Source organism: Ciconia boyciana, chromosome 16, assembly GCF_034638445.1.
Source record: "Ciconia boyciana chromosome 16, ASM3463844v1, whole genome shotgun sequence".
Classification (NCBI taxonomy): domain Eukaryota; kingdom Metazoa; phylum Chordata; class Aves; order Ciconiiformes; family Ciconiidae; genus Ciconia; species Ciconia boyciana.
Genome location: NC_132949.1, coordinates 11,972,436 through 11,995,485, shown reverse-complemented (window position 1 = coordinate 11,995,485; position 23,050 = coordinate 11,972,436). Strand labels below are relative to the sequence as shown.

The 23,050-nt window shown below is 44.1% G+C and overlaps 1 protein-coding gene across 2 annotated transcripts in view; it reads right to left on the bottom strand.

The window, feature by feature from the left end:
- STX8 (syntaxin 8) overlaps nucleotides 1-23,050 on the bottom strand; it is a 106,477-nt gene that overhangs the window by 30,920 nt on the left and 52,507 nt on the right. The window contains exons 7-9 of one of the 2 annotated variants that reach the window (XM_072881154.1): nucleotides 8,117-8,218; nucleotides 5,575-5,734; nucleotides 3,425-3,443 (exon numbers count right to left, since the gene is read on the bottom strand). In XM_072881154.1, coding sequence (XP_072737255.1) covers nucleotides 3,440-3,443; nucleotides 5,575-5,734; nucleotides 8,117-8,218 — 266 coding nt within the window. In that variant the 3' untranslated portion in view covers nucleotides 3,425-3,439. Of the gene's footprint in view, nucleotides 1-3,424; nucleotides 3,444-5,574; nucleotides 5,735-8,116; nucleotides 8,219-23,050 lie in introns of those variants that run through there. The other variant, XM_072881155.1, reaches the window with a different exon arrangement.

Here is a 23,050-nt window from a genome sequence, read left to right as displayed (position 1 = left end):
AACCCAGGGCTTGGTGGGAGGATGGAGAAGGCAGTAGTGGTTCTGGAGGGTCTCAGTGCCACAGGGGGAACTGTCATTAAATGAAGCCAGGAGGACCGATGCACACAGAGCTCCAGGTCTTTCCCTTCAAACTGAACGTTATCTGGGATACGTATCCCAAAACGAGGTGGACTGAGCTGTGGTCGCCTGTCCAGCACCAGAGAGGAACCGCAGCATCCGCACAACCACACCGCAGAAAGGTAAAAGTGATGTGAGCAACCACAAGCCTGTCCGATTAACCTCAGCAGGATGGAGGCTGGAGAGCAAACTGAAGAAAGACTAATTAGAACATGAAACTAAATGGTAAACAGGGTAGAAAACAATGGGACTGTACTGAAGGGAAATCAGATCAAACAGAGCTAATCAGGTTAGCCCGATACGATAATGAATTTTCTAGACAAAGGAAGTGTGATAGATCCCATCCACGCAGACTTCAGCAAAGGATGTGATACAGTGCCATGTGGGAAATTATTAAATGAAAAAGATGGAGATTAGCAGAACTGTAAGGCCAGGAAACTGGTGAAAGGCGAAGCAGCGTTGAAAGAAGGATCAGAATGGATGGAGGTCACCAGCAGAGCTCCTCAAGGAATGGTCAGGAGGCTGATCTTATTAAATATTTTTATTAATGACCTTGGCACAAAAAGTAAGTGTGCTAATGAAATTTGCTGATGACACAAAGTTGGAAAGCAGCACCAGCACAGAGGAAAGCTGGGACAGCATATAGGAAAAAAATGGGTAACTTTGAAGACAAATGGAGGAAGGTTGAAATTCAATGGGATGAAAGAGGAAGCCACGCACTTGGAACAAACAATAGTTTTTGCTATGAGTTGGAAATAAAATGAACTCAGGTGGAAAATGTTCAAGAGTGAGAAAGGCCCAAGCAAACAGCTTGAACCAAAACTGACTGAGGCACCAACATGCTGTAACTGAAATATTTCCAGCAGCCAGAGAAGTGCTAAAGCCAGTGGGCAAGCTATCGTGAGAAGGCTCCAGGGATGTTGCAGTTGGTTCTCATAGTTAAAAAAAAAGTTTAAGTATGAAAAAGTTTAAAAAAGGTCTTATCAGAAAACAGATTAATTTAAGAGATGAAAATGTAAAGACGCTTGTTCAGCCCCACAAAACAAAAGCTGGGAGGGAACACGGGGTGATCTCTTAGACACACATTTGGGAGGATAAAATCAAAAAGGGGAAAGAACTATTCAAGACACCAGAACAAGGGTTACACGTGGGCACCATGAAGTATCCCTGACAAGTCTAGGCTGGAAATAAGTTTATGACCATTGCAGCCTTCCAATAGGAGTAATGGGGGGGAAAAAACAAGCTTGTTCTCAGAAATTTATCTTGAAGGGATCCTATGACCCAGAAGGCTCTTTCCGTCCTTTCCTGCTAAACACACGCAGAGCTGACACCACCAGTAAACGCCATGCTCCTCACCTGGAAAGAAATTCATAAAGCAACTCCAAAACAGCTTTTTTTTTTTTAAAAAAAACCTGTTTATGACTGCATAGGTCCATCCTCTTTCATCAGTTGCATCTATTCCAACAACTCAGCATGAGCAATTTTAAGCCAAATACTTAAGTTGTGAATATAGCATGTGTGAGGAGGAGGAGGCACAGAGAGGCCATGAGCTGGCCGGAGGCTACAAAGGCACCAAGGGAGCGAGGACCAGGCTGCTGGGCACACGCTACCAGCAAAAGCATCATCTCAGCACCATGAGTGACCTTTTTTTCCAGTGTATTTGCTGAATCGGAAAGCATGCTTTGGGATGTTTCGTTCATCCCAAAGTCATCCTGTGAGCTCCTCTTCTGCTCCTTGGAGGCTCAGAGCTAACGAAGCAGAGAAGTGTTTCACATCATGGGGAAACAAGATGCTAAGACAACAAATGAACTGGAAGTCTTAGATTAGCAAAGTGCCGAAATTACTGGACCTGTCCGTTTAAAAGTTGTTCTATTAACATAATTAATGAAGCCACATTTCCCACGATGTCCCTAAGCTAATCTGCTTTGAGGCTTCTCTGATGTCTAATGAAACTTGAGCTCACCCTGCCTTCTGCCCCCTCAACACGGCCTTTCATTGGGTCTCTGTAATGAGGACAGATGCCCAAGTAAGCTTGTAGTAACTTCTTATCTTTGCGACCTCTATCTCCAACTAATTTCAGCTTCAATTAGCCAACAGGTTCAGAAGTCAGTGTGGCAAGGTGGGAGGAAAAGCACGGCCACGCATGCACAAGGGGGCTGCGAATCCACTGGTTCCTCCCAAAACCAGGCTCACCTCCGGCAGACCTCCGCTTCTCCCGGGTGCAGCTAACCTGTGCTCTCACAGTGAAAGAAAATGAGCTGTGTGAGAGGAAGAAAATACTTCAGGAAGCTCAGATGAGAACTACAGCACAAGGGAAGATGATACACAACGTAGCAATACTAGTGGAAAGCTAAAATCTGCAGCAAAATCTGTTGGACTCCTGGTATTTCCCAGCAGGCTGGCTGGCAGCAAGCAAGGGCTGTAGGAGAAGGAACAAGGAGACAGAAAAGCCCAGATGAAACTCCATCTTCTGTGCAATCACTGCCAGCTGCCCCTCGGTCACCTTGCTGGGCTGCTCTGGTCCTGCGAGGAGGGAAGTGTCGATGCATTTAAGACACCAGCAATCAGTGAAGATGGCAGTGACAAGCCCAGTTTAACCAACAGAATCATCCTCCTTCTGCTAAAGTTTCTTTTCAAAGCTTTCTTGCAGGGGTAACAGCTCAGAACAAACTTTTCAACACGTAATTTCTTAAAATGGAAGAAACTGGAGGGGAAAAAAAAATCATGAAAATATATAACTTGCCAGGCCAAGAAAACTCATCCTGTAGAAGCACGGACAGGTGACTCAGAGCCAGTGCAGTTGTCAGAGCAGCCCTGGGGAGGAATATCGGTGTAACTTCTCCAAGAGTCAGATTGCAGGAAAGGTTGATTTAATGGCACACTACACCAGCTTCTCCACTCCACTGAGAAAAAAATAAGTGGATGGGGACTTGCTCATCTAAACATGCAGCGTACATCAGAGGAACAAACTTGAGTAACTGCCATCCATAATTTATAAAACAAATTAAATCCATGGCAAAAATAACCATAACTTAGAACAGAGCGATCGTAGAATCTGGTGGAAAAAGGCCCCAGCCTGCATGAATCATTATTTTCTAGAGGAAACCTTATATAATCCAAGCTACTCTGTTTTAAAACAAATTAAACCTTCCGAAAACTCCAATTAATAGGTTTGGCAAAGCTCTGTCTTTAATTCAGGTATTTCAGCGATTTGCTAAGATACAAAAACCTACCTGGTACTGAATAACTTCACGGTAGTCTACGCCCTGCTTTTGGCATATCCAAAAACCTCCATCAGAAGGCAAAGGGGAGATGAGAGCATCTACCTGGAGCCAGAGGAAGGCGATTAGATTGCAATGCCATCTTGTGGAATAGCAGAAAACAAAAGATGGATAAAAAATTGCTCAGCTGCCACTTTGCAACTGTGTATTATTTTACAGGACACAGATATTGGCCCAGCAGGGTATATTCGGTGGTTGCTTCTCATTTTCCTTGTTTATCTGAAAGGTTAGAGGGAGGCACGCAGTGATAACTGCAGAGACATGGTCTGCTTCCCTCATGCTGCTTGGAAGGGGATGGACACACCTGTCAGAAATAAGAGTTTGCTCTTTTTGCTTGGTTTTAGCCTCTACTATGACAAAGTCACAATCTTCTATGCTGCTGCCCCAGGAAACCAGCCTTCCTCCTTGGCTACAGGAGAGCCACCAAAAAGAGTGACTTGTAGGACCAGACTAACCCCCCAGATCCCCCTCACAATCCATGGTATACTTTAGCAGGACCTGAAGAACATTTCTGAGTCCATGCATCGCACAGCTTGCCTGCAATCACCTCCGCATACATCGCATCTGCGACTTAACGCTCCCAGCTGTGTCCTGTGTTACTAAAATCCCTGTATATAGAGTTTTTATCACAAACAAAGCCTGGTTTAACCATCCTATCTGAAAGAGCTGCCTAGTTATAAGTCTTTAGGCCAAAAAATAATAATAATAAAAAAAATTTACAAAAGTTAAGGATGGGGGAAGTTATCAAAAAGCACCATCCAGGTAAGCCAGGATGTAGCTGTGGATGACAACAGACTTTCTCCTCTCCATGATGAGGCCAACTGCAACCCATGGCCAGGGAGAAAGAACCACAGACTCTTTGCAGACTCCTGACTAATACTAAATGCTTGAGCCTGATGATGAAGAGAAATAAAACCAACCCACACAGGTACATATTGCACTGAGCGGCTGTGTTTTGGGACCCCTGCAAAACCTGCACCCACTTACTTGAAACGGGTTGTACCCCCAGCCCTCGTGGACCTGGCGGGGTGGGACAGCCTGTTCCTGGCGTGGGACAGCCTGTGCTCGAGCTGCCGAAGCCTGGGGACTGCAAGCAAAGGGGAAGGTTTGGTGCTGGCAGGCTGTTCTCAGGACGGCTGCCAAGGACACCAAGGGATGAGCTGATGCTGGAGCCCACTCAGGTCAAGAGAGGATTAAAAACCACACAGGAGCCGTGCAGTGAACCCAAACAACAGAACTGCTGACAGTTTGACAGCAATGCAGCAGCACTCTTTTCAGGGCACATACTTTCCTTGAATTTTTTTTTTTTTTTCAAAATTGGAAATTTTGAAAATTTTTGGAAAATGTGGAAATTTTTTCCAATTGGAATTGGAATGGATGGGATCACAGTTAGGCTATCTCTATCCAGGAAAACCAAAAATACTGAAGGAATCAATCATTAAGGTATTGTGGCATTTGCCACATCATCAGGCTGTTCCAGCTCTAGGGTTTGTTTGGGGAAAATTTGTTCCCCCCACCCCCAGCATCTCAACCTTAAATATACTTTCATTTCTTTGCTTATTTTTAAACGCAGTTCTTAAGAGGACATTCTGAGGGTTAAAATTTCTAATTAAAAAAGTTAGCGAGAAATGGTTACTGAGCGTTACTCTGCACAAGAAAACCCCTAAAGGTATGGAAACTGGGAGAGAGTGGGGACAAACCAACCCAAGAGAAGCAGTGGTAAAACTGAAAAGTCAGGATTGTGCATGCTGCCATTCCTGTAGCAAATTTAGTAAAGGCAGCCTAACATTTATTAATGATTTGCATGTACATTTTGGTGAAAGCTCAATGCGAATTTCTGAAACCTAAGAAATACATATGTCCTAACATCCCTCCTAAATGCCCTGCATACTCTGAAAAGAAATAAAACAATGCCAAACGTGCAAACATTTGCCTGCAGATGACTGATGATTTTCAACAATAATTTCATAAATGCAGTGGGCTTAAGTATACCCCATGATTATTCTTCCACTGGGAGTTCCCACTGACACCAGTGTGGGGCTGCCCAGGGCCACCAAGGGAGATGGGCTCCAACCGGGGCAGCCTTCACTGGGCAGAAGCAAGGGGTGGGATTGTCAACAGCTCGAGTCAGCAAGAGAAACGGCATTGCAAATAAGCTGCAAATGAAACAACCCACCTGAAACAACCTAAAGGTTTCTGCCAGAGTACGGCCAGAGGTGCGGATGCTGCTCTCCGCAACGCTCCTGCACCCAGCGATGCCTGCGCCAAGCAGGTAGCACCGAGGGACGGATGGCCGCGGCATAAATCACGCCGGTCACTGGAAACAACCACCAAAGCTTGAAACGATGTTTGCATGAGAACAAGATGTTGAAATATTGATTAAAGTTGGATTTCACCAGCAATACTTTGATTTTGTTATTATACTGGCTGCTAACAAAGACACACCCATTAATGCGTTACATTCTTGCTCGTAAAAGGGTGATTATTCCACTATTCACGCTAGGCTGCTCTGCTTGTATCCACAGCCAATGGCTCCAGTACAGGCACTCATCAGAAAAATAAAAAGACATTATGATTTCAAAAATGAGGCACAAACACTGAATATTGCAGAGACTGGGTCCAAGCAAATGCCTGCATCCTGGGGAAGGAAGTGGTGGGCAAGGGAGAAGACTGAGCACTTCACCCCACTTTAAATCTAAAGTAACAGCGCAGAAACCAAAGAGTTACTAAAGATGTTATCAATTTAAATGAAATGTTGGAAGGGGGGAAAAAAAGCACTTTGAAAAAATTACCTAGCAGGTGCCAGTTTTCCCACTGCTTGGCTTTGTTCAAGGAATAATTGTACGTACGTGGAGGGTTTTTCTGATCTTAATACGCTTGTTAATTTTCAGCGCCAGGGATAAGGGTGGAAAAGGGATGGGAAGAATGCCATTAAAGGCTGTGTCTTCCAGCATTATTGTTCTAAAACTCATGCTTAGGCAGAGTAAAACAGCTATCTGAGGCAATATCGTGTTTACATATGCCCAAATTGTTATGCAAACATAGGAAGACCTATTGGAGCAGAGGGAACAGGCACCGAGAGGCAGCGCTTCTCACCACCCCTTGCAGAAAAATGTTTTTCAATGTGGAAAGGGTGAGAGAGGTCACCCCCAAGGAATCCAGCCCTGGATCCTCCCAGCCTTCGCCTCTCCCATCCTCCTCCTCCTCCTCTCAAATTCCCCAGCACAGCCAGCATGGGCTTCCGAGTTAAAGAGACAGGCTCATTATCCAGCAACATTGTCTGGGGGCTGCATTTGCATGAGGAACCTAAAAAGGGGGAGAAATACCTAAGGAGGGAGAAGCTGTCCTATATGAGATGGGATTCACTGTCTGCCCTGGGCAGGCAGTTCACGTCGTGCTTCCCTGTACTCGTGCAGAAAATGAAATCACAGAAATTAAGGGGAGACTCCAAAGGCACACAGGGGTACTCGGCATCATTCAAGTGCAATTATTTTTAGATTAAATCCATCTTGCATCAACTGTAAAGATCTAAAATAAAGTCAGTCATGAACTCTGCAGTCACGCCTTTAATTCTATCTGTAGTTGGTACGAGAGGGATCGGAGCGAAATGCCTCTGACAAGTCAACTTTAACCTCCAGAAGAGGCCACGGATTTTCATCAGCCTATATCAACCAAGCTTTCAAAAAGTTATCACTGACGAAGAACCAAACAAATCCCTGAAATATATCGTCAGTGCTTGAAAAATGTCTCATTGCCAGTCTGAGCTCGGTCGCTTTTGCTGCTAGATCATCACTCTACAGAATAAAAGCTCCCCACCAGCCAGAAACCTTTTGTCCACCCAGATGTGTGACCAAATCAGCTCTCAACTTTCTCTATACTAAACTATATAAGCCAAATTTCATTAACTTCTGGTTATAAGTCAAATTTCTACAGAGCAGAAATTATTCTTGTTAGCCTTTTGAGTCCTCTAGAGTGCCAAGAACAAACCACAGACATCAAAAGTGGAGATGCTATTTCCAGAAGTGTCTCACTACCACCACCTCCCCATGGACATCCTCCCCCGGTCACTCCTCAGTGTCACTCATCCCCCAAGATACAGACATTTTCTGCCATCACCCGCAGCATCCTCCCACAGTCATTGCTATCAAACCCACAGCTCTTCATCCTATAGAGGAAACCTGCGTTCACTCCCTCAAGACGTATAACCTCGCTTTGGCTATATGGAAAGGGAGTCCAATTTAGCTTTACCAGCTTGCATGTAGCTTGAAGAGTCACCAGCAAGGATTTCATGTCTGGCAGGCTGTGAATGTCACTTGGTTGGCAACACATTCCTGCAGGACGCCACCAGAAATGTCCCTGCGGCATCACTCCCCGCTGTGACCAGTTTGTGAGAGCTGGTAGCTAGCAAGTTTTTTAAACCTAATTAACACGTACCGCACTCATTTCATACAGTTCTACAATTTCCGATCAGAATATTGTGCAATGCAGGAGTCAAATGGCTTAAGGAAGTTAACTATATCAACACATAGCATGCACAGTGAGTCAAACCTGCAACAGCAGCTAAGGTCATGTTTGAGTTTGGAGAGGTGGATTTTTTTAACTTTTAAAAGAAGCTGTCCTTGGGGGGAGCACATTGCACACAGCCTCTGAGTGCTAGACTGGTTTCTCATCGTTTAATAACAGGGCAGTATCAAGCCTGTGCTCAAGCCATTTCCTACCACAGGACGTTGATTTCTTATCCACCATCTTCACATGCCGCGTCTGGTTGCGAAGCTTGTCGTCTGTGTTTTCAACCAGGTTAGTCAGGTCGTCAATGATCTCTGGGGAAAGAGAAACACAAGCATTAATCTCTGAGCCCTGCAGCATCACTGCTCAACAAGCACGCTCCCACTGGAAGCTCCCAAATGGAAACCAGCTGCATCCTTCTGTCTTCCAGTATCACAGACCAGTTCTCCACATGCACTGAAAGGTCCAATCCTGGGAAACACTACACAAGAGACTTCAACTTCTGATTCAGTGCAGTCCTCCACTGCAAGAGCGGACGAAAAAAATACAGCCTGAAACTGCAGGATCAGTCTACATAGTCACGGAGTATAAGATGATGGCAGCCACAAAACACTAGCTAAAGTAAGAGAATTAGTGCATATGCTATAGGAAATCTGAAATTTCAGCCCCTGGAATCAAGCACCTCAACACTTGGCCATTACATAGTCATTAAAACACATTCAGAATCACTATCTTCATAAATGCTGTTGAAAGCATTCAGCACAGTCCCAACCAAGCGATCACAGATGATACAGCCAAAGTCCCGCCTTGGTTCAATTACTGAGACGTACAGATGGGAGTTCTGTTTGCAGCTCAAATGATCCTCTGGGAAAAGGAAAGTGAGCAAAATTTCTTCTACATCTATTTTTAATAGAGGGGAAAGGAAAATTTCAAGCCAACCCACCCTCAACCTCATGCTACCAATGACTTAAATTTTGTCAGGGAAATCGGACCAGGTACAAGGCTTTCACCAAGACTGGTTGTTAGGTTGGGATTTTTTAACACCGAAAATTAAAAGCCACATTCAGGCATGAAATTTCCTTCTTGCTGACTGTTATGCTCTAATTTTCCTGAAATACACAGCCAGTGCTTCTTGCTGGGTGTATGAATACACTGCGTTTGAGTTGCTTTCTACTCTGCAGGTAGGAATGGCTTTTTTTGTGCATGGTAAATCAGGAGGAGGACAGCAGCCAAAACCTGAATGCTACTGCAAAGCATCTTGCTCTGGTTACACTTCTAGCACTTTTCTCACTATTGATCACTGTCTTAATAAATCTAGTCTGCCTTCTGAGATCAGGTCGGGGACAGCAGCCATGCCAGCTGGTGGGTGCTGGGCTGTCAAGTCATTTGTACCCAGGCAGACCCTAGCACTGCACCTCTCCGCTGCAGCACTGCTGAAACGTCCAGGTTTAATGGGCCATAAGCAAAAGAAAAAAGTTAGAGCACACAGAGTTCAGTTAGCAAGATATACTAATATTCTGTTCATTTTTATGCATCATAACCCTGTATGCATGCTGGCTGGGGTTTAAGGAAAACAAGTACCATCAACAGGACAGGGCCCTTATTAATTAGCCTTTATTGTTCTGACAAAGAGATTTCCCAAATCTACTAGAAAAAGGCATAACACAAAAGAGGGCATTCCTTGTACTTCCAAAACTTCCCTGTGACACTAGAATAAAACCTTGCGCTTGCCAGGGTAGTGCCAATATGCGACATTAGTTCTTGCAGCTTCTCAAGAACACCTGTACACCTCTGCTGGCCATCGCTTTTACACCAGCACTTGAAAGGGAATGGTTTCCTCCGCAATTCACTTTCCCGCAGCAAAAGATGTTAGCGATGCAGGGTGCTTATGTCGTCAAATCTTACCGAGTAGCAGGCATTGCTCTAGATACAGAGATAAAAGCACTTTGATTGTACATATGGATAACGGAAAACAAATATAAAATAATCAAAGTTCTGAAGACACAAAGGAAATTTTCAAAGGCATATGTAGCACGGAGGTTTTACTCTCCCAGCAAGTTGGGAGATTTAAGCATCATCCTTCTAACGCATGCTTTCTAAGTTTGCCCCACAAGCACTCATCTCCAGCGAATCCCTATGTAAAATGATATCAGCATCTAAAAAAAATCTTGTACTTTGAAAATATCTATCTTTCTTAAAACATGAGCTCCCGATTCATGTCCCTCAGCCTAAACCATCTAAGTATTCACATGAAGGGAGGGCAGAGGGCAAACATCAACTGCTTCTGTGTGTGCAGCCTCAGCTTTATCCTATAGATCTAAACCATTCACCACTCCTGCGGTTAAGCAACATCACTACACCATTACTGCTCTATTCCAGACACAAACTCTCCATATTTGTGAAGTTGTTTAAAATACTCAGGATTTTATTGTTCATCCTATACCAAAACACACTTTCCCAAGTGATGGCAGGTACTTTATTTGAACTGCAAGATTTGTTCAGTTCATAGTTCAGATATTAATTCTCCTCCCCCTCCCACCCAACTTTCCCAGGTCCAACATCTGCAAAGCCAACAACATTTTGGGGAAACTTTATCTGTCTTGCGTGATTCAGCACACAGGAAAACCAGTACAATGCTGCCTGCAAAGGCAGGCTTTCTCATGTTTGCCTCCAAATGAAAAAAAAAGAGTGCCGAAAGTTCCCATCGTTGTCAAGGACAAAGTGATAAGCATGCTTGGGAAATAAGAGACTTTCCTTTGCCAACACTGACCAGACCCTCCTTGAAAAACATCCTGGTGAACAAGCTGTAGCTAAATGAGAACAAATGTGAGCAGGAAAATTTTCTGTCATCATTTCAAAGCCCAAGGCATTGCAATTGGGATTATATCTAGAGCCTCTCCTTTCCCATCCCCCTGCACAAGCCATTCCCCTGTCAGACCAACCAGCAGGAGCCATTTCTGAACCACAGAACTGGACTGTACAGCTTGGGAGAAGCGTTTCTCCGTATCTATAGGTCTCTTGATACGGTCAGGTTTCAGGGGAGCAAGCCAAGCACATAGCCCAAAGCTCAACAAGCAACCAGCCCTTTGATGTAACATGCAGTTAAGACCAGGAGAAGTGTTGGGGCGTGCATGGCACAACCATGAGGTCTGAGTAGGGTCTTGCCTTCCACCGCTGTGCTGGGGATGGCATGGGGAGAAAGCACAGAGAGGTTCTTACCCCGTCGCCAGTTGAATCAGAAGCCTGGACCAGCAGGTTCCCCAGGCCAAGGTGCCCTTGCAACCACCAATAGCCTGCAGAGGAACACCCACCCCTCTACCCCCACCAACACCTTGCACAGACACATCCATCCACCCCTCTACACCCCCCAACACCATCAACACCCTGCACAAAACCATCCACCCCTCTACCCCCATCAACACGCTGTTGTGGTGACACTCGGTTCAGAGCAGATCTTGACCTTCATGTAAATTAAAGAATTTCTCCCCACTCTAAAGCAAAGAAAACACAGTGGAAATACATGCTGTATAAGGCAGAGTTGAAAACTAGTAATGAATTTCTAAGGTAGGCAGAGCTGCTGCCAGAGAAAACTAACTCCACGGCTAAGAAAGTCTTTAGAGCACTGACAATCCTACATTAGCCCTCAGTAGGCTCCCGAGGACCACCTCTTCTGACAGATGACCCACCTGCAACCCTTTTCGTCCTTCAAGCTGGCAATTACATTCAGGATAAAAAATTTTCTATCACCTCCCATTTACCTGACTATGCAAGGAGCAAGTTAAAAAAAACAGAGAGAAATGTGAAAAAAGGGAAGGAACAAGGTTCCCCCGTTGTGAGGGAGCAGACGGGAAAAGCAGGCTGACTGCTGAAGGGCTGCCAGTGACCTTACAAAGGACGTTTCTGTAACACTGCACTGCAAACCACATTTAAACCGGTAATGCAAATTTAGCCAAGGTCTTCTTTCAGCAAAGCAGGATCTTGAAGCAGAAGATAAAACCTACTGCACAAGCCTAGTATTAAAATCTGAGTAATTTAAGCCCAGCTGATGTGGGAGAAGTTTGAAGGTTGCTCATCTGTTAGAGATTAGCTCAGAGAGGACCTCCTATATCAGCGGGGACTTCTGCTTCAAAACCGGTGTCACAGCCTTGCTCGTCCCTTGCACGCGTGTCCCTTTGCTACGGTCACAGCCATCAGCCAGGCAGGTACGTCGGCTTTTGAGCTCACCAGCAGACAAGGCAGCCAAACACGCCAAGCACGAAAGCAGCAGGTTTCTACAAGAAGACGGAGGTAGGTGTGTGGGCACTACCATTTCTCCTCACCCCATCCCTGCGAGGCTGCAGCAGCGAAACACAAAGCCATCTCTACAAATCTGAATGCTTTTCCTGGTGATCAAGGCTATAAAATTTGGGCTGGAGCCCTCAAAAGGGCAGGATTGCTTCAGAAGCCTGGTATATATCACACGGCAAAAACAGCAGCGGGGTTTACAGATTTGAGATCAATACATGCATACCTTAAACTAGGACAAAAGTCATGAAAAGTCTCCAATTTGTGGACACAATCCTGTCTGCAGTCCTGCCCTTGCTCCTCCGGCTACGGGAACTGCGATGGAGAGGGCATGGGCAGCCCTTTGGGAAATTGGGATGAATTCCACGCAGGGGATTTACAAGCAAAGAAAACGCACAATAAGGAAACAGCGAAGCAAGCAGAGGACAGAAAAAATGTAGGTTGATACGTTCTGAAATATTTGACTACTATTTTTTTTAAAAAAAAAAAACCCACAGCAGCGGTTTTTTATCTCGGGCAACACGTGTTTTGGAGCACTGCAGAGCAGTGAGGCTGAGCACGGGTCCAGGTTGGAAAAGGTGGGAGAAGCATCCCTGTGGAAGAGGTGGGAGAGGCTGGAAACAGCAGCCATACGGTCAGTCAGCCCTCTCCAGTTCCAGCATTAACTCCACCTCCAGCTCCTGGAGAGGACAGAAGTGTGTACTGGGGAAAGCATGAGCAAAGTGAGGAAAAGTTCCTTCTGTTTATTTTTTTAAAAAAACAAACACCAAATAAAATTTGGTTTTTTTAATATTTTGCATTAAACTTAAAACATTTTTGCCCACAAAAACAAATACAAAAATAATTTAATCAGACCTGCACTTGTCGCTGCATCAGCTATCACAGCCAGAAAATTAAAGCTTCTAAGCTGCAGCTGAATGCAAAGCATTTAAAAAAAAATTGCTGATTGAATTGCTTCACTGGTCACAGCAAGCTGAAGAACTATCAATGTCTGCAGTCAACTTTTAAAGAATCAAGAATCCATTGATTGACCCAGATCAGCACAAGACTACTCAGAGATGCAAGCACATAAGTGCTAAACGTTCCTTTTCAAAGTTTTATTGAAACGGAAAGTGCAAAGTGAAGCAACTGGTCTGAACCCTGGATCGTAAGCACTTTCTACTTTGCTCTATCATGCTTGGCTTTGCAATCTCAAGCGATACATTAAAGGTTGAGAAAGATCATCTTTATAATACCTCTGAATTAAATGGTTGCATTACAAGTCACACTAGCATCACATTTTGCTGCTACCAATTTCTGGGGTCTACCCATGTGCACATGTGTGTTCAGAAGGACTATGCTAAAAGCCGACTACCAGAATGTAAAAACCTTTCCTGAAATTGCAGTAGAACAACAACCTGGTAGCAGCGGTAAGGGTGTATTTATATACAACTTTAAAATCTCATCTGCTAATAGCTAGAAAAATAAAGATTTATGCAAAGGACACCAATAGAAGACAGATGATAAAAAACTGAGCAGAAGAAATTATATGTAATCCTAGGAATTTCTCAGAAAAAAAGGTCATTCTTCATATCCTTTTTCCTTCGAAGACTTTGCCGCTGCAATGAAAATCAGAAGCACTCTGTTTAATTCCTAAAAACACCAATGCCTTCCCTAAAAAGCTGGTTCTGTTTCTCTCCAGCCACGGCATGGATAATTTCAGAGCCTCCCGTGAGACAGGAATCCCACCCGTTAGAGCCGTAAGTCATCTCTCCGGGAACCGGCCATACATCATGCTACAGCTGGTCTCTTGCGCTAAGGGCTCGCGCAGGATGGGAAAGCAAACCCTGAGCTGAACCCAAGCCAGGTGCTGGAGCAGTCTGCTGTGTCCAAACGGATCCTTTTGCTTTTCTCCTCTATTCCTCCTCTAAAAGGCTGCAAGCTTCAGGCACTGGACTTGCCCGCAGTCCTGTTGAGCAGCATAACACAGAGACCACAGGTCCTCCATCACGACCACCATCTGCCTTTCCCATATTCCCAACTTCTCTGTTGACATTTCTAACAATGCTTCCTATGGGTTTGAAATTGGACTTCTCTGGCAGCCCCATCTTCTGTGTCAACTCAGCCATCAAGTCTTTCTACAGCTGGTCAGAAGTTTTCCAAGGGAACAGTTTCCACTGGAAAACCGTCTGACAGATGATAAAAACAGTACATCCCAGAGCGCTCTGCATGTCTGGACCTTCAGTGTTTTACCTCCTTGATGATGCCCTTTATGCTGAAACACATCCCTGATCAGCTTGAAGCGAATAACCAGCTTTCAGCTTGCAAATGAAATTCTCAGTTTTGACAAGAAAACGAGAAGCCCAAACGTTTCCAGAGAGCAAAAGCCCCTTTTCCAGCCCATTCAGCCACTCCATCTTTCCTCCCTTTCCAACTCTGGTGCCAAGACCCTGCCAGTGCCCAGCCAGCCCTGCTCTGCTCCAGCAATGCTGAAGACAGAAGAGCAAGTCAACTGCTAGGTCATGAGATCATACTAAAGACACAAAATTAATATTGCATCTTTCTCTGCAGGGACTAAACAGCAGCAAGCTATGCCAGAGTTACGGCGCATGCATCAGTGCCGCACATTTTAATCAAAAAAAGGCATAACTTATAAGATTACAAGTCACAACATGAAGTGCAGCACATGGACACGGAGGAGATGACCCTATCCAACAGCTACAGATGCTGTCATGCTCTCATCACCAGGACACCATGAACCAAGCCACCAAACCCCAGAGCCCTCCTTGCTGTTTCTCCCATTAAGGAGTTCATGAGAGAGAAAGGCAACTCGTTACAGAGAGACATGAAGCAGTCCGTTAAGGGAGTGAAAGCCAGGCAGTGGCGGAGCTGGAGAGCTGGGCCATTTTGAGGAACACTGTGTTTTATTTTGCAGGAAACCATGTGGGTTTTTTCCTACTCTTTCTCCACTCAAGAGCAGGGAAGCTATCTGGTTGCCTTTGCATCCTACTGTGTCTCCCTGTTCCTACCCACATCCCGCAGAGCCGCACCAACTTTCTGAAGCAATGGGATTTTTTTTTTTTAATAATTCTCCTTAACTGTACATGGAGTCCCTAGGAAAGATGAACATCTAGATCAGGCTCTTGTGCAGCCAGTGTTCTGCTTTCATACATGACTTTACACCAATTGATTTTCTGTTTTAAAACGCGTAAAAAGCCTCATTTGGTTTTGGCAACGCCGTCTTTGAGTTGCCCTCATTCTGTCTGCGGAGTAAGAAACCCAAAAGTCAAGTGAAAACGGCCACATGAAATACAGCACAGGCAGAGAGAAACAAATCTGGGGTTTGGTCACAGTTTAGCAGAACGGTGTTGCTGACCAAACATTCCTTGGAATTGTTTGGATTTTCCATGGATTTAAATTTACAGATCACTCGATAGTATTTATCGATGACTAATGCATCTCCATGGTATACCCCACTGTGAGTCACGGAAGACTGCAGTCAGCCTTAAGAAAAACATATAGAGAACTGAAATCCATAACGTTTTGTGCTACGCAAAAAAATTACAATAAGGCTGGAATTTAGTGGAGAAGCCAAGCAGGCTTTCCCTCCCTCCTTCAGGTCTCTGGTGCCTCAGGAGAAGAGCTAGATACCAAAGAAATGAATCATATATTGAATGCCAACCTCTATACGTCCAAACCCCATAATTACATGTTAATAAGAAAGCAAGCATTGTTCAAAATGCCAGTGGTATGAAATGAAGATTGCAACTAATGTAAGTACATCAGAAACCTAAAGAACCTTAGCACGATGTGCCAGCTGTAATGTCAAGGCAGAGTGAAGAGAAAAAACACAGTAAAAGATACAAAGCCAAGAATCTTAATTTCTCTCCATCACTGCTAGCCGTGTCCGGTTTTTGCAGCCTCTCTGACACGTGCAGCTCTCCATGCCACAGGCACAATGCGTTAGTGCAGTCATGGGCTTCTCCTCGCTGCTCAACTTCAAGGTAATACTCCAAATCCCACCGGTGTTCATGCTGATCCAAGCTCTGTGCTGCTTAGGATGCCGGGATACTGACGCTTTCTGCTGTGATGAGTTTTGCATTTCAAGCAAAGACCAAGATTCTTCCTCCCACCTTCACAAATTTAACTGATGACATTTAATCTCTTTTTTTGGCAGAACTTCATATAAGTATTAAAAAACCCAAAAATACTAACTTCTCCAAGGGAGCAAAACAACTTGTTCCTCTGTTTCAGCTGTCTCACTCTTTAGCTCTTCTAATGTATGGGGGCTTGATGGCCCTTGGAGACAGTCAGGTTCAGAAGACCTCTTTTGGCCTCATGTTGGGAATGCGTTTTACGATGTGCCATGTGTACGTAGCAGTCCCAGTGCTACAGGGAGGCAAGAGGGGATCTCACCTCCCACTGCTTCCCCTGCAGCTCTGCTGGGGTCCAGGTGGCACGAAGATGTTGCTCGCCCTTCCCTGCTTCTGCACTGCTGGGCGATGGCTCTGCTGACAAAGCGGAGGGCAGCTGGGCTGCAGGATCTCCAGGCAGAGTAGGGCAGGAGCTGGCAGACTTGGTCTGCGTCCAGGAGAGTAGGCAGGGAAGAACAGCTCTTCTCCCCCATGAAACTGGTCAGCAGCCCCAGCTTGCCCTCCAGCCTCAGGTCAGTAGCCTCGATTATGCATCAGCTATCGCAGCAGAAGGTCCTCCTTCTCCCAACATGGGAACTCCCTGTGGACTCCAGGCCATGCCAGGTCTCCGCCCTAAGGAATCATTGCAGACGAACAGCTCCTGCAGGCCCAGCATTGCTCCTGGTTCCCTGAGTTCCTGAGAACAGTGAAAAATGCACGGACTGGAAACAACAAACTGCTCCAGAGCCCTACGACCTCCGCCTGGCATTTGGGAAGTGAAGAGCAGCTCAAGCACCCAGCTCAGAACGCCAAGGACAAGCACGTGCCTCCAGCATAACCCTTTCCCACTGGTTCACTAAACCTTCAGCATCTTTAAGGACACCACTTGCTGAAACAAGAGCTATTTGTTCTGCTACAGAAAACCTTGCCATCTGCTCCAAGGACTAAGAGGACATGTCCAGGACCGCTGTTTCCACCACACACCACTCTTCACACCGCAGCCAAGCAGCCTCACTCATCCATCCCAAAATATATAAGATTATATCTGGGTCAAACTTTGATACCCTCGAGCAACACAGAACACTTCATCCTCTCAAAAGCTGGTCCGGAGGCAGCAGACGGTGGTTTGAAAACACACGGTAGTGACAAAGAATCGTCCCAGGCCATCAGCTGTGGTAGCCCTCATCGAATCACTCACAGCCAAAGAGCAACACTGAGAAAACAAACAGCAGTATCGATTCCAGCAAACATAGTTATTAGTTAGAGTTGTTATTTTAAAAGCACACACTGAGAAGTTTTCCCTTTTCCAGCTGCTTATTTTGTTTTATTCGAACAAAAACCATGGACATTAATTTTAGCTGTACTTAATTGAATAATTTCTCTGGGGAATAGTTCAGGGAGAGTTTTAAAGCAGCCTGTTTCCAAGAGCCATTACTAATTGGCATATACCACAGCGTCAGTGTGCCAACCAAAATAGTACGCTTTAATGTTACTGGAACTACTCTCAGTCCAGATGTGTTGAGAACTCGCAGTGATATAAGGCAGGCAATAACTATATTCACATGATATAGTATTTTGAGTATCCTTCCCCAGTTATCTGGGAGGAGATATCAGTCTCCTTCACTAGAAGTATTTGAGTGTAAAGCCAGGTCATTTGTTCCTCCCCTTTACTCCCAACAAGCGACCCTTCCTTTTATTTACTGTGTTTAAAGCAGATCAGCACAGTTACCTAGTTATCAAATGGACATTAATACAAAAAAAAAAGTATCCCACAACAAACCCTCGTGTAAGAATTATAAAAGGTTGCCTCCAGTTTACAGCATTCTCTGAAGTCAACATTGCCATACATCCAGGGCACCCTGTTCAGTACGCTGGCACACCAAGCCCACAGCATGCACTGGCTCCTCGTAATCATCACTTATTTTTATTCAAATCCAAAATCTGAGTGCTCTAGCAACACAAACGTAGAGATTTTTAGGCCAGACTGTCAAAACTTCCAGCAAAATCTTCAAGTTATAGAGACAATGTCATTAAACTATTTTTCTACAGACTTGACTTGGAGAGAAAGCAAGGAAATACTGCTAATAGGTACAATAATCATAAGTTCTGCACCTCTAGGAAAGCCCGGAGCAGTAAGAGACTGGAAGCCTACTTACATTTGTATAACAATCAAAACACTTTTCCTGTTATGTTTGTTTTCTGCAACCTTAGAGCAGAAAATGAAAGGACAGAAACTATTTCAGACTGCACATTTGTTTGTTTTCCCTTTATCCAAAATCTAAGCAGGATTTTTAAAATACTGCCTTCAGAAATTCTTCATAATATTCACCCTTGCTTTCTTTCAGTAACTCTAATTTCTCCCTAGTTTGTATACCATTGCAATAGTTTTCCATAGATATCAATAGCTTTAATTACAAATACACATCAGTTGCCATAATTACACTAGGGTAGAAGGTATAGCAATTCACTATAAACACCACTTGGCTACTAAACACTGCAAGTTTAGGTTTCTAGTCCATTTCTCAAAAAAAAAAAAAAATTTTTTTTAAAAAGTCACTTAAGTTATACTCCATGCAGCTGTTGTCACTTTAAGATCTACTTGACAATTACTACTTCTACACTTCTTAAACTGTGGGCCCATCACAGTAATGTAATGTAATCCTTGTGGGTACCAAAGAACCAGGCCTTATTCCCACTGGAAAAAAAATAAAATAAAATAAAATAAAATAAAATAAAATAAAATAAAATAAAATAAAATAAAATAAAATAAAATAAAATAAAATAAAATAAAATAAAATAAGTGCAACAGCATCTCATCTATTTGGGTCACAGCCACCTCGACCCAGATATACACCTTTCTTCCATGAGATAAAAATCAATTCTCATCCATTTTCGTAACCTTGAAAGTAACCGTAGTTAATGCATCTATGGGAGGACTCTCTTAAAAGCCAGCACGTTGCCTACTAAGGGTTTACTCACAAGAGGTGCTCCCCATAAATCCACCCTCGGCTTGCATGCCATCCGTCAGCCCAACAATACATCACGATTGCCCGACCCCGGGCTGGCCAGCGAGACGGGGCTGTGAACGTCTCTTTGATGAACTGGGGCTGTGAAGGATGCCGCAGCACACTGATGGATAACCCTCCGAGGCCGGCTCCTTCCTCCTGGACAAAGGCCCCGTCACAAGTTTCCCAAGCACCTTCGAAAGAAAAAAACCTCATTTCTCAAAACCTGCCTCAGAGACAGCCCCAGCTCTAAGGCGATTTAAAGCAATCATTATAAATGGCTAATGTCATTTTGTCCCCAGGAGAAAAATCACCAAATTGTTCGGCTTTGCTGGGAGCGAGGCTGAGCAGAATCACCCCGCTCCACCGCAAGCGCCTTCAAAGAAATACTGAAATTCCTGGGATGTCTAGCAGGCTGCGCAGGATGTATAAACTCATTCCTACTCAAATTAAAGAAAACTCAATCCAAAAAGCAGGACCCAACTATCCCCGAAGTGTTATCTGTAACACTATTTCCAACCCATGAGAACATCCTACATTTTTCACATTAAAAAACTTTAAAAGTTAGTGAAACACTTCATTGCTGCCATGGTCCCTACAACTGAGAATTATTCAACAACTGGAGATTAAGTTCTCTCAGTTTCGAAGCAGATTAAGGAAGATTGGAAAAAATGACCAGCAGTGTTCTTGCATAGCTGGAGACCAAAAATATATTACATGGACTGCAGTTTGAGGAGCAAAAAGGGAATATAGCTCAATGTGCTGATGTGATGCTGACTTTAGTGATTCAAGCTTAAGTGGTGCGTTCCTTTCCTTCCAGTTTAATTTGTTTTATGAAGGGGCCGTGCCACTCAGGTGGCACAGACACACAGACCAGCGACCTGGCACGCTCTGGAGGGCTTCTCAGGGTGACCAACACAGCATAGAGCTCATCCCCAGCCATTAACCTTCAAAGGAAAATGGGGTTTGTTGTTTCTTTTTTTAAATGAAAACACACTTTAGAAATCTGATGAGCACCCTTCCCCCAGACAGGCCAACCTAACCCTATTTTCAGTCTCTGAATGAGCAGCTCAAATGCCGTGAGCTCCTCCTTTTCAATAACCTCTGCAGAACCCCAACGTCATGCAGCAGCAGACACAAAATTTAGCTTAAAAAAATTCCACTGGTCAAGTCCTGGCCTGTAAACACGTGAAGGCTTCCATTACGCTCAGACGGGGCTAGGAGCTCACACAATCTCTTGAACAATCTTAATGTACAGCCCTAAGGGAGATACCCTTCAGCATGCCCAAACCCAAGTGATGAAGATCAGTGACAGCACGCTGGGAACACACCAGAAGGGGTCATGAGGCCACGTGGAAAGATCTTCTTCACCAGCCTGTCCCTTATGTACCTAGGAGCTGACAAGAACTCCAGGAAAGTTCACCAAAACCACACTCAAAACAACCAACCACCTCTGCAACTGCTAAAAGCTTATTTCTACCAGCCAACAGGTACTGCCAGTCTTCTCCGCTCTATACATCCGCAGTTAAACCTCTTCTAAAATAATTCAGTCTCACCTGAGCATCAAGAGACTTGTTCAATTCTGTTCAAGCTATTTAGAGAAGAGGAAAATGCAGAACTCACATGTACTAGTGAGTTGTCAAGCCTGCAAAACACAACTGCCATTTTAATAAACATTCAGGTTGGTAATAAGCCAACAGAGCATCACAGTATTCACCACAAGAGCATCATGCTGTGGACAGCTGCATGGCATTATCCTCTTGGATCACAAACGAGGAGGAAAGCCACTTCAGAATTGGTCTATCAATCATGGGAGGAATCAGAAAACTTGCAAGTGCTTCATGGTTACAGTATTGAAAGCAGCTGATAAAGCTAAGGTCAATCCAGGCACCTGGGACTAATCTCCAGCTGACATACTTCATCAAGCTCTACTGGAATCAATGGTAAATTGACTGAATTAGCAAGAGGAATACATCATCTAACAGCACGTTCAGTGCTGAGTAAACACCAGGAATAAGATGAACTGCAATAAAGGCACTCCTCTGATTTTGCTGGAATTACTTGTGTCCTACCTGCCCAGTCACCTGCCCAGAAGTTTGAAACAGACCAAAAGCAGAGAAAAACGTCTCTTGAGTTGATGGCTCAAAAATACTCCATTCCAAGTCTGCAGTCATGGAAAAAGTTCCGATTACTCAGAGAAGTGGTTAAAACAACAGAAGGCGTGGAAGAAGAACTTCCACAGATAAGACGACCTCAAGTCTACGAATCCTGGTTAGCCTTAGCTAATGATTTTCTTTCTTCCCACTTCCTTCCACCAAAAGTTGTGCCAACTTTCCACATGCCCTCCCATGGATTTTCTGCAGATGTGGCTGAACACTTACTGTTTAGCGTGGCTCTGTGCCCGTGGATTTTTGCAGAGCAAGGAAAGGCTGTTATACAGAGGGAGCCCTTATACAGCTGCTCCGCTCCTCTATGATTTTCTCTTTTCTACAGTTCATTTGTTGGAAGGACCAAAAGTGATTAATTGGCAAAAGCTGCACAAAGCTGAGGGTTTAGTGCCACTAAGCAACATGTCTGTAAGACACTTCAGAAGACCGTGGCTAAATACTGGTTTGATCTCAATGCACAAGTTCTGAATTCCAGTGTGACGAACTCCAGTGCAGGAAGGAAACCTTAAGCCTCCACTTTATCAAGCTACACAAATACACGGTTTATCAAACTGAAGAGATTACTAGTGCTTATTGTGCTTCTGCTGCAACTGTTTGCAGAAGCTGACTGTTTGATCGCTCTCAAATGTATGGGAACAAGTCAGCACACTACCTTACTGCAGCAGCAGCAAGAGTTCATACATCAAACAACATTTTCTCTAGCCAAACTACTCTGTTTCCAACAAAAAGGGAAAGAATGTGAATACATACAGGGCAAAAAATTACCTCCTAGATCTGTGTGTGTATTCTTAGTCATTATTTCTAATTATTCAATTTACAACATCCCACTTTTTAAAAAATGCACTGATACTACAAAAAGGCACTTTCAGCCTACGGTTTTAATTTTTTTTCCTAATTTTTAACTAGGAAAAATGTAAGCCATTTTTGTCATTTGTTCAACCCATTTCTTAGCATACTTGCGCTAATCTGTTGTTCCACAACATGGTAAAAAGGCGATCTTTCTGACAGGAACTGAATATCAACTGAATATACAAAATGTGCCTCTTCTACTTGCAAAATCACTGGTCTACAGGGACTTTCTAAACCTGATCAGAAGAGAACACCAATCGGGTTATTAGTTCCAAATAAAAAGCCACAAGCCTTTTACTTTACAACCCCAGTTTTAATAAATCACAATGCAAAGCTCTGCTGCCTCTACCCCTTTATATTTCTCAAGGCAACTTGAGAAAGACCTGCCCTATAAGATCTGCCCTTTTTAACTTGTGAGGCTAGGAGTTCAATGTTAAGACATCTGGTAGTACAGGCTCCTAATGTCTGCTCTTTCCATATGGGCTGGGAGAAAGTTATAGATGTTTTCATCTTTTCTTTGAAAGGACAATGAACTCTTGCTGCATCATTTCCAACCCAAATAATTCTGAAACCCAAACGGATATTAATTGATAGATGCATTGTATGAATCTTCACGAGCACAAAGGATCAGATTCAATGGCTTGGCTGAGGCCATTATGTTTCTCTCTAAAAAAAAGTTTTGGACATTAAACACCACTATTATACCCTTTTCCAATTCAGTCATGCTT